At 39.0% G+C, this 12,004-nt stretch overlaps 1 protein-coding gene and 1 long non-coding RNA gene across 2 annotated transcripts; both read right to left on the bottom strand.

Moving 5' to 3' along the window:
- Nucleotides 1-287: 287 nt before the first annotated feature.
- Nucleotides 288-2,888, bottom strand: LOC134877249 (G2/M phase-specific E3 ubiquitin-protein ligase-like). The gene is given in 8 exon segments (XM_063902682.1): nucleotides 288-549; nucleotides 552-572; nucleotides 754-968; nucleotides 1,176-1,201; nucleotides 1,204-1,350; nucleotides 1,710-1,885; nucleotides 2,061-2,371; nucleotides 2,566-2,888. Coding segments are annotated over 8 exon segments (1,455 nt in total). The 3' UTR covers nucleotides 288-313.
- A 55-nt stretch (nucleotides 2,889-2,943) lies between these two features.
- Nucleotides 2,944-4,015, bottom strand: LOC134877375 (uncharacterized). Its single transcript, XR_010167553.1, has 3 exons — nucleotides 3,720-4,015; nucleotides 3,302-3,437; nucleotides 2,944-3,026 (listed from the first exon to the last, which is right to left on the bottom strand). It is a non-coding gene; the product is annotated as an uncharacterized LOC134877375 (long non-coding RNA).
- Nucleotides 4,016-12,004: the final 7,989 nt, after the last annotated feature.

The raw sequence follows: 12,004 nt of genomic DNA, 5'->3' as shown, positions 1-12,004 counted from the left end.
TGAAATAAATGAAATGAAATAAATGTGAAATAAATATGAACCAGATATTGGTGTTAACTTAATAAAACTACACAGGTAAAGGAAACGTAACATTCCATTCCATAAGAAGTGTTTAACAAAGTGAAATAACACAGGAAAAAGTATTAAACACACATGTAAATGTCTTACCTGTGTAGCTTTACTTATTGACTTTTATTGAGTCAATTCCAATATGTGGTATAAATCTCAAATGAATAGCTGCATCAGAAAAATATTAAAACATTTAAAGAAATAAATGTTGACACGTTGAAAACTTATTTCCACCATTGTATATTCATGACCTGCCAAACCCATGAGTGTTCCCTAAAGCAAAGTCAAACTTGTCTTTAACGAGTTCATATGACACATGTAGCGGCAACCTGATGCAGTTGACACATGTGTTGGCCATAGGGAACAATGGTGTCGAGGCATAGTCGTCCTCTCCCTTGTGAATGAACTCCACAGAAGGTGTTGGGGAAAAGCCGATGGGTGGCACCACAGAGGCTCCTGTTACGAAGGCCAATATTGTTGTAGTTTGGATGGCCCTTCTTCTTCTATACAAAAACACAGAAAAACATTTTAAGTGGTAGTTGGTCTAATTAACATGTTTATTGAACATCTCTTGAGTTATTATCATTAGCTGATGATGGCATGTATTTTTGTATGAAAAACTATTTTTAAAGTAAAAATATAAATAGATGCATTATTTTACGAGTATTATAAACTATCAATTACCTTCTGCATCCTGGAGATAGTCTCTCCAGAAGATTACAACCATTTCTTCTGCAGTTCTCTTGTTGCTCCCTTCTGGAGAGAGTCGAATGCTGAAGAGATTGTCCACCTGGTCAGCAGTGAGAAGACTTGCCTCATAGCAAAACAGGGGCTTAAAGCTGTCAGGATGTCTCCTGATTTTTTCAAGAACCCAAAGAGTCTTCAGACCTTCACAGAATCTGTACAAAGTACATGGAAACATTTTACTAATTTTGCATAATTTAAATAGGGTTCCTAATTCACTTATGAATTGTCAATTTGTGACTTACTTGTATACAACTAATACTTTTTAGTTTTAGTGAAGTTAATCCTACAACATGTTGGTCAATAATTCAAATTCTGATTCCTATTCTGATTAACCTGACGAAATAACCAACACTGAAAACCTTTGAAATGGACCTTGGACCCTGTGGGCACAACCTGAAACATCACTGTGTCCTGTACCAGCAGCTCCCTGTCCCTGATTGACTGCACAGGCCTTAGACATCCTGCATTAGCCAGGTACTCAAGTAGAGGTGCCTTTGACTCCTCAAGCTCCTCAACCGTGGTACTTTCAGATACCTAGCATCAGCAGCAGGTTGGCTTGTTATGGGGGCTACTTGTTATGCTTATAACTTATTAGTTAAAAACCCAGACACTAGAGGACTGCATAATTACATGATAGCAAAAGGTCCCTTAACAGTTGATTGAGGTTCAGGTTTTTTTCCCACATAGCTACAATGTGACAGAAAACATAGAAATTATAATTGGCTTGTCTGTTGGATTGTGGTGGAATTCAAACTACAACACATGGAAAGTGGGCATTCAGCAATGGACTGGGCAGGACCGATACTGCCTCTCAAAATGTAAAACAGCAAGAGAACATTGTAATATTACCTAATTCTAATGGAATATAACATGTAAACTAACTACCAACTGACCTTTTTGACTTTCTCAAGGAGTTCTGGGTCAGCTATGTCTTCTACAGCTGGATTTGCTGAACCTTCAACAAGAAGCGAAAACACTGTTGGTGACAGGAAGTTTGGTGGTGGACCACCATGCACCAAACTCACTGCAATGGCTCTGCCAGCGTTGTAGTACCGGTCCTCTCTTAGAGCTGCAAAACAATCACATAAAAGGAAATGTAATATTGAAAAATGAGTAAAGACTCATTGCTACATATTATCATGGATTTTATGTGTTATTAAATACATTGTAGATCAGTTTGCATGTAAAAATCACCATACACTAAAATAGCTCCCATTATTAATAAAAAAACAACAAGACATTACCAGTACTGTCAAGAGCCAAGTTCTTGCTGTTTTCTTTTCCCTCAAACATGGCGGATCTGGCAATGGTCTCCATCAGCAGCCTCAAGAATTCCCTCCTTGGCCCTCCTAAATCAATCCCTTCCGCATTTCTCCCCATGTCATCTGAGAACTTTACAGAAATCATCAAGTTGGGGTCGTAGGATACCCTTTGGAAACCCCGCATGGCTCCTTCCCAGACAGCAGAGCGATTTATATTGAACCTGCACTGTCGTTTTGTAATAATTTTGCTTGAGAGTTCCAGCAGTATCTCCTGACTCGGGACCTTTTCTGCACTATAAAGACAAAAATATCAAAAACACAGTAAAGTTACACATTTTAGAATAACCCTTTTTCGTCATTGCAAGCATCCAAATAATCCTCAATGTGTACGTCACAATAATTTAAAGGTCAATTATCAGATGACATCCTTATTAGTTATCCTGATCTCTCACTCACGCAGTCTGTGTGGGCTACTCACATTGGACACTCCATACTGGCAAAAATGGCCTTGTTTAATTCCTCGTCATCAGAGGAGTCGTCAGGAAGAGTTGACACAAGTGCTAAATATGATGAGTAGTCATCATGGCCACTAGTCCCATGGTTGCCATCACTCCTTGGAAGGCAGCCTCCATCTGGACTGCTTGTGCCAGGGCCACCATCCACTCCTTCCACTACTAATCTACTCCTTTTAACAGCAGTGGTAGCTGGGTGGTTGGTGGCATCATCATTATAATCATCGTCAATACCAGTGCCAGTGCCAGGATTGCCTTCACCATCAATATTGCCAGTACAGGGATCATTATTTCTCATTGCTCTTGAGGCTGCCCTGGTGGTGACACAGCTGCTCGTGCCTGCAGGGGTTTGCAGGATTTCACAACAATCCTCATCACTGTCCTTAGCAGTTGATCTGTCAGTGGTAGAAAGTTCACTTTCCTCCTCTGAGTCAGTCTTTGAAACAGAAAGAAAGAAAACCCAAAATGATATATCAAAAGCAGAAAAAGTAAGACTTTGAAATTAAATAACTTTAAATAAAAAAGAAGTAAATACATAACTGATTAAAATAGGGAGCCTTTGTTCACACTCTTCTCAATTTAAATTGCTCTATTTGAATTTAATATAAACTTTAAATTGCTATAAGCAGGTAACAGTTAACATTTTCTTTTCAAAAGGTAATTATACTTAATTTAATTAAGTGGTAAAACAAACAAAAAAAGCAAACTTACTAAAAGGGTCCTTGATGGTCTTACATACAGGGCTTTGGTTTTAAAAACCTTGTGGATTAGCATCCCATTCAGCTCCTGACCCTCCTGGATCTTAGGGGACACCAACTTATTGCCACAAGACATTACAAGCTGGAGGCTACAAAGAGGATGTAGGATATTACAACAACAAGAAATACTTTACGGCTAAGGGCTTAACAATATGATGTAACAGTATGCTTGTGTTAGTGTGTGTGTGTGTGTCTGTCAGGTTCTTGCTCCTATAAGGTGTGTGACTGAATCCTGTACATTTTGAGCCAAATTCAACTTTTATGTGTTTTTATAAATGATGATTGCAATTTGAAACTACGTTTTAAAAGTGCTCTTGAAATAAAGATTATTGTATTATTAACAACGCAAGAAGGAAAAAGAAAGGGTTTACCTGACGTCCTCCGGAATATGCTCACCAAAGCCATGTCTGATACGATCAATAACAGTCCGGTGGTCCCAGGCCTTCTGGAATTCAAAGGCACTGAGGATATGTCCATGTTTGTGTAACCGTACTTTTGGACGTTGTTTGCACACTACATCCAATGATGGATTGGGGAGTAGTATCACGTCCTTATTGAAATGGCCATGCTGCTGTGCCCTAGCTCTGAAATAAGAATGTATTATGCATTATAAGTCTACTATTCGACTACATGAAGGCAGACAGTTAAGTCATACTGCTATAATAAAACAATAATGAGAAAACAGTAGGTCAGGGTACTAAAGTATAATCAGTTTTCCCCTTAATTAAAAACGATAAAACAAGCAAATGTTTTTTTCCCCGTTTTAAACCAAAACTTAAGTGCATCTGAGTCACCAGCACAGGTCTCCTACTGTGAAGGTTATAACAATGTTAATGTTATTATTATTATTGTTATTAATAATGATAAAACCGACAATGCTCTTCATTTGGGAAGGAAATAACAGTTTCCACATTATTAATTAATGCCACTGAACTAAAATAATATAACTTTATTTAGCACACTAGCTAGCTAACTTCCGCTGACTCTGGAGCTAATAGCCTGGTTCTCCTGGCAGTAAAGTTATCTCACATATCATTTTTATTAACTTCAATCAAGTTTTGTCTCCAATACGCAAGCAAAAGTGAACAAATTAAAATGACATCAGACCAAAACATTCAAAATGTTTGTTTTTGTTTGTTTTTGAAGTGAAAACGGATTGTAAAGACTCTAATATAGATATATATAATATAATGTAACGGACTATTGAATAATTACATTGGATGACAGTCTATTAGTTTCCTGTTTAATTGGAACGCCTTCCGTTTCAACTGAAATTCCTCTCACACAACATACTGAAATTAATATATACATTTTTAAAAATATTTTCACGGGTGTGTGAGAGCGTTTCATATGTGTGTGTGAGAGCGTTTCATATGTGTGTGTGAGAGTATTTCACGTGTGTGTGAACGGTATTTCCGAATAATGTCCCTAGGGGCCCCTCATAAAATTGTCTTCCTCTGTAACTATTGGTCGCTAAAATTAAGTGTACTTGATTGACAATTTTCGTGCTTCCCATAAAATGTTCTCCATCATGGCATCAACTCTAAAATTTCAAAAAATTATGCTAAAATATGATCTCAATGTCGAATATAAATCGTCTGTCCTGGGCTGAGGAGATGGATGTTTTTCAAAATGTAACTAAACTTTGAACAGCAATTATCTTTTTATAAAAATATTTTGCATGGCTGCTAGAGAAAAAAAAAAGAAGTGTTATTTCTTTTTTTGTGTGTGTGTTATCTTTTCTGCAGTGTGTTGGGGAAGACGGGGGAGAAGGGTGAGCCGGTTCAACATGAGAGCAGCGGGGGCCATTTGACTGATGACAGCTGATAACTGCAGCCCAGACATCTAACAGATAAAGGGTTGAGTTAAGTTGTTTGACATCTGTCTGAATATGAACGATGGTGTTTAGTATGCAAACAGAAACTTCTTCCTCCCCAGCACTCTGTAAAACATGAGAAAGTTTAACTTTCAATTCATCAAAAACAACAGCACCAAACAGATGCTTATCAGCAGCAGGATTCTCAGAGAGGTGATTTATTTCATATAAATTCAATTTAATTTGCGTAACACCTGTCTCTCAATGACAAAAAACCAAATCTAAAAACAGATTCTTTATTTATTTTATTTTTTTTGGCAAGCTGATATCTTATCAAATAAATAGAGTATTTTATTTCCATTAAATCCAAAAAGAAAGTTGAACAATAAAGTATTCATGATGATTTATTACAAAGGTACTTTAATGATCACATTTTAAACTTTCAGTGAGAACATTTTATAGCATTATAACAATTTATATAATATAGTGAAAGATGGAACAGCACGGAGAATTTGAACATACATTCTTTTTTTTTCTTTATCATTCATCCATTCAAGGTGATGAAAAGCATACAGTGGCCCATTGTGTTCCTGAACTGACTTGAAGATGGATTACAGCACGGCTCTTATCAGTCCTGAAAGCCAAAGCATTCTTGATGTCAGAGCAAGTTTGACAAATGAGTGTGAGAGGCTCTCTTACAGCCTGTTTGTCATCAGGAGTGTGACAAGCCCCGCGCTGATCTGAATACAGGGGATCTGCTCTCTCTCCGCTTCCCTCCCCGCGATAGGAGGCGGTCCTCTCGGCGGAATGCTTGCACTTTTAAAAATCTGCCGAATAAAAACACTGAAAAAAATGTTGCTCCAGAAGTAAAACAATAATAAAAAAACAGGTGTTTCGCAGGTGAAAAGATATGGCAGTAGAAGGGAACATTTGCTTGGTTAGATTTCTTTCAATAAGATTTAGATAAATGAGATCTGTAATGTTGTTACAAAATAAGCCAGAAATGCTTAAAGGTTTTCTAAGTTAGTGGGACATTTTCCTATAAAAATGTGTTTCTTAAAATCAAGTAAGATTTATTTCTTGAAACAAGATGATCCATCTTTTACCAATACCACTGCATCTTTATCATCTGAGATACAACTCCAAATCAGATGTTTCAAGAGTCTTTGACTTAAGAAGATGCTAAGGATGCATAGTCTAAAAAACAAGACCCTATATCTCACTGTATGGTTACTAATTGTGTTATTATGTCTTATATCAAGTGTGAAGATATTTTCTGTCCAGAAATTTGACTATACTTGGCAAGATTCCAAGTTTGTGCAGTGTACAAAGGCTGTGAAAAGAAAGCTTTTAAATCCCCTAACATTTCATTTGTTGCCTTGTTAAAACTTCCCACATCTGTACATTTCCTCTAATCGTTTTCACTCCACCGCCACAGTCGTTAACACTTGGGTAAAAGACAAAAAATTCAACACAAAGTAAGGTAACAGGAACTTTTCTCCTTCACAGTGAAATGAATCAGAGCCAATGAGTGCAAAGGGAGGCCTGTCTTGACGGAGAGCCGTGATTGTCCGCCCTGTGGGAGCCATTGTGTGGATCCAAACTGCTGGTACCGCCAAACAGAGCCTGTGATTCCAGGGAGCTTCCTGTAATGGTTATGTGGCCCTGAGCTGGGTCATTGGAAATGGCATGCACAGATGTTCATGCGGCTCTGTTGCAGGAAACCAATATAATAGGCTGCCATCTATGAACGTGTCACACCGAGCATTCACTACCAATTTCCTCCAGCCAGATGATGCCCGACTGAGTCCCCTGGTGAACAGACAGGGATCCCAGAAGCTCCATTATTCTCTAAGCTTCTCTCAGGAAGACACATGTGGACCCAACCCGAAACGTGTTTGCCATCTTGCTGGCAGAGCGTCTCTTTATAGATGTCCCATCAGCACAGGTAATAAAAGTCTGAGCCATTAGAGGGCCGGGGGGAGAGGGCCGGCCTGGCGCAGCGAGGATGGAGGGCGTTCAGAGGGACAGCGCGGGTTTAGGTTTGTAAGCAATGAAAATCCCACACCGCTATCTGGTTCCCATTTGATGGAAAGCTTTGTTTGAGGGATCAGTGGATTCCAAAAGCCTACACCGGAGCCTGAACCACGACCATCTCTCCTAGTGCCATACAGAAAAACATATTATGGTATGGAGATTATTCTTGGTTGGTATCTAGTTGTCATTTTGATAAACAGAGATGGCAAAAGTACACATCCTTCACTCAAATAGAATACTGATACAATACAGACACTCAAGTCTAAAAAATACCCTCGCTGAAGTTGAAGTTCTGAAAGAAAAAGTAAAGAAGCATGGGCTTAGAAATCTACTTTAGTAAAAAGAAGCCAACCCTAGTAACACACAGTATGTCGAGTAACTTAATGCCTTAAAATGTCTTGTATGTGTTTCTTTTGTTGTTATTATTTATTGTTATAATAATAATGATAATAATAATAATAATAATAATAATAATAATAATAATAATAATATTTATTTTAATTATTATTATATTATTATTATTATTATTATTCTATTTCCATATTGTTTTTTGTTTTTAATCTCTTTTTTTGTTGTTGTTTTTTGGTATTATTGACCCTGGTACAATGTTCTCTTTTACTACCTTTTAATTAGTCATACATATGAGGGTCTATGAGGTATGCTGTATGGGTTTGAGCATTTCACTAATAAATCATATATAACACATTTTGTAATTGTAATACTGTCATTGTTAGCTAATGAATGCTTCCAGGCTGATTAAACACCACAATTGTGGACAAGGAAACAAACTAATATTTGCCATCGACGACAGCCTACATTGTAGATGGTAGGCCAACTCTACCTCTTCCTTAAAAATGACATAAAACCTGTAATGATGCTTAAAAAAACAGACAGAGTCGTGTCGACTTGCTAACTTCACCTAACCCTTAACGTTAAACACTTTTCTTTTTTTCTTCTGCCTTCCTCTGTTGAATTAGCTTTGTAGACTAATGGCATGTTTTGAGATAAAGCTCTGCAATTGCTTCCTGCTTCTTCCCCGTCGACACAGCTCCAAAGATGATGGGAAACGCCTGGAGCTGTGTTCTCATTGGTCCCTCTTCTTTGGAGAAGATCAGGAAATGATGGATACACCGATCGTGTTTTCTGTATGACATTAGGTGGAAATGGGTATGCAACGACTCTAAATGATCACTCCACCAGATTGAAACTAAAGTAACGAGCCTGTTCTGAAAATGTAAGAAGGAGAAAGTACAGGTTTTTGTGTTAAAAATGAGTAAAAGTAACAAGTTGTCAGAAAAATAAATAGTGGATCACTGACCATGCATTTGTACTGCACTACTTCCCACCTCTGATTATAAATGTTGAACCTTCTATGCACTTCACAGTGTGGAAGGTAACGTGAGCATACATTAGAGTGACAGTGTCTACACTTGACTGTTTTCATACCAAAGACAGGATCTTTGGTATCTTGGCTACAGTGTATTTAGAAGAGAACCTTGAGATGATCTCACTTTGTTAGCTTTTTTATTCTTTTAGAAAAAGGCGTCCTTCTTTCTTACATTACACAATGGCTGCTGTCTGGAATTAAGTGATTCCCTGAAGAAGTCCAGACCTGCACAGGCGCCACCAGTACTTAAAGGCAATTGAAAAGGCGTAAGAGATAGGTTGAATCAATAGCCTGTTTTTCACTTCCCTGTCAACTCCCTTTGTTGATATCTCCAGAATGCAAACAAAAGACTGGCAGGCTGCGACGTAAAAATAGCTGGCACCCTGGATGGCAAGTGGAGCATCCTGGGAATAATTGAGAGAAATGACACTGTAAGTGACGCGAAGATTAAGTGATTAACGTCCAATAGTAGGAGGCCCAGAGCTCTGGCTTAAACGGGATAGATGCCTGCTGGGTACAGTGAGTTGTTCACTCCGTGGTGTATTGTTTAGGTTTCCAGCTCGCCTGTTCAAACTCAAGTAAGACTTTCTTTTCTTAAAACAGCAGTGGGGGCATTTGGGATGAGGGTGATGGTAAGGCAGAGAAAGACTGAGCAGCTGATGCAATCGCTTTCCTGTCTGTGCCCCGAATGCTGCTAACACACTTTGACCTGAATCAATGGAATTTAAAAACCAGGCTGTTTCCCAAATGGAGTTCCCTGTGTGTGTGTGTGTGTGTGTGTGTGTGTGTGTGTGTGTGTGTGTGTGTGTGTGTGTGTGTGTGTGTGTGTGTGTGTGTGTGTGTGTGTGTGTGTGTGTGTGTGTGATAAGGTGTAAAAATGGTGGTCATAGCTGAAGTGGTACAGAGTAAATCTATTTTGCATGGGAGAGTGTTCTTTCATAAGTGCAATTTCTCCAGAAAACGTTTCTGCAAACAAAAGACCACCTCTCTTCAATACAATGCCACTAATGGAACCAACTAAAGTATGACAATAAACAGCATACATATGCATGAACATACATCACATGTCCTAAACACGCTGATACGATACATTTTACTGTAATTCTCTTTTTACTGGTGTCCCTACACAATCTGTTCAGAAATTGCAATTAGTTCAGAATGCTGCGGCCAGGATTTTAACAGACCACATTTCACCTGTGCTCGCATCACTGCACTGGTTACTGGTGTCCTTAACAATTGATTTTAGTGCTTTTAATGATGTACAAGGCTTTACATAACCTTGCCCCTACATATGTAAGTGACTGTCTCTTATTTTATCTACCTACAAAGATACTCAGATCCTCCAATGTTTTACTTTTATATTTCCTAGAGTACACTACAAGAAAACTGGGGAGGCTGCTTTCTGTTTTTATGGCCCCAAACTGTGGAACAGCCTCCCTTTGCATCTTAGAACAGCATCCTCCATTGGAATTTATAAAGTAAATAAAATATCTATTTTTAAATTTGGCTTTTAATTCTGCCACATGACACATGACACATGACACATGACACATGACACATACACTGTCTTCACATATACTGTCAATGGCAACCTGTGGCTCAACCCTCATGACCAAAATGTACATCTGTGTGAGTGTTGAGAAGCTTAAAGGGGTCCTATTCCGCTCCTTTTCAGGTTTCATATCCATGCTTTACTGTTCAGAAAGCTCTTTATTTTTCTCATACTGCCTGTGCTGCAGCAAATCTTTTCACCCTCTTTCTGAAACCAGAGTCGGTCAACCGCTTAAAGTGTCCCACCCCTTAGCCTATCACTTAAAAAGTGTTGTCACAACAGTTACGTAGTGAAGTTATGTTTTGTTGAAATAAACAACAGAGTCCAATGGAGGCTTTTCAGGCAGGGGGGGGAGTGTGGGATTTTAGCCTTTTCAGACCATTTACATGCACCAAAACACCCAATAAAGCCTAATATGGCCCCTTAAGTAGACATAAACACGGAGGACTGTTTGTAACAGTTAAGCTTGCTTTTAGGGAGACCAAATGTCCTTCCAGTAGGTAAGAAATGGAACTCTAGGTGGAGGATGTGGGGGGGATTAGAGATGACTTTGTGTCTGAAGGGATGCATGATTTTTGACCCCCCATCTTTTTCAGTAGCAGGCGAGTGACAATCAGGTTACCGTATCAGGCTGTAATACCTTTTTTCTGATGATGCTCTCCAACACTGCACTATACAGCTATTATCTAATATTAACAATGGATGTGTAACATGAAATGAGGCTCTCATAGTGACAAAACCACAGGATATGATCCCCAACTCCATAGATGATCTCATGTTTTGGTTCAGTCTCTTAACCCTATTTCCATCAGCAGCAGGCAGCTGTGAATAAAGCTGTGGTAACATTACTTTCACTTCTGGCCTCTCTTCACACATCTACATATAAGTACTAAACATAATCACCAAGGCTTTAGGTTCACATCACATGTTAATTTAATCCAAACATGACAAGCAGGAACATGCAAACGGGGAAATTCATTCAAATGAGGACAAGAACTTCATAAGATACTGACGCCTGCTTCTCAGTGAGCAGGTTTCAGAGGAGTGTTACTCTCTTCAGTCTGTGGAGCTTCAGGCCGTTATGATAAGTGCCAGCTCAGCAGCACAACAGAGCCAGGAGAGGTGTTCCGTGACAGACCATCAACCGTACACTTCCCTGCACATGGGCTCTTGTTAAACATTGAACATTAAGGCTGCTTTAATTATAAATCAAAGTAATTGTTCATCACCGTAGAGCAGCACATGCACCGTCATGTTCTCCGTGTCTTCAGTGAAGGGAAGAGGACCGGCAGCTGTTAGTGCTGGACTTTCTGTTTTTCTGACCTCCTACCTGCTGTGAGCTGCAACACATGTTTCTGTCACATTTATTCTGAGGTGTTAATCACAAGGTTCACTATAAGGCTAACACTATTCCTGCTTTAATATTTAGAACCCTACTCTGCCAAGAACTCCAACAGAGTGAGACCTCTCCTCTCTAGCTTATAGCTTCGTATTGCTTTCAGGAGTGGCATTCTCCATTTAAATATTGCAATCATATCACTGATTTAAGCTGATTAACTTATTTTTGTTTAAGTTGGACCTTCAGTATTAAGTTATATTACCTCATTAACATATTTCGAGACAGACTTTGGTCAATATTCCCTTATACCTAAGTGCTTTGTGTTGATCTGTTTGACAGGATTTAGAACCCCTCTGCAGAATGTCTCGGCAGTGTGGGGGTGGACAGTGGGCTGGAGAGGAGCAGCTCTGCAGATGGTCAGAGCAGTGTGGCTCCTGGCAGCTGCCCTGTTTAAAAGAAGCACCCACAGCAGCTGCCTCCTGTTCCAGTCAGGCAGCAGAAAGGGCAGCCTTCTGGACGATTAGC

The sequence above is a fragment of the Eleginops maclovinus genome, chromosome 15 (genome assembly GCF_036324505.1).
Source record: "Eleginops maclovinus isolate JMC-PN-2008 ecotype Puerto Natales chromosome 15, JC_Emac_rtc_rv5, whole genome shotgun sequence".
Classification (NCBI taxonomy): domain Eukaryota; kingdom Metazoa; phylum Chordata; class Actinopteri; order Perciformes; family Eleginopidae; genus Eleginops; species Eleginops maclovinus.
Note: the sequence above shows the minus strand (reverse complement) of the source record. Positions and strands in the feature narration are given on the sequence as shown.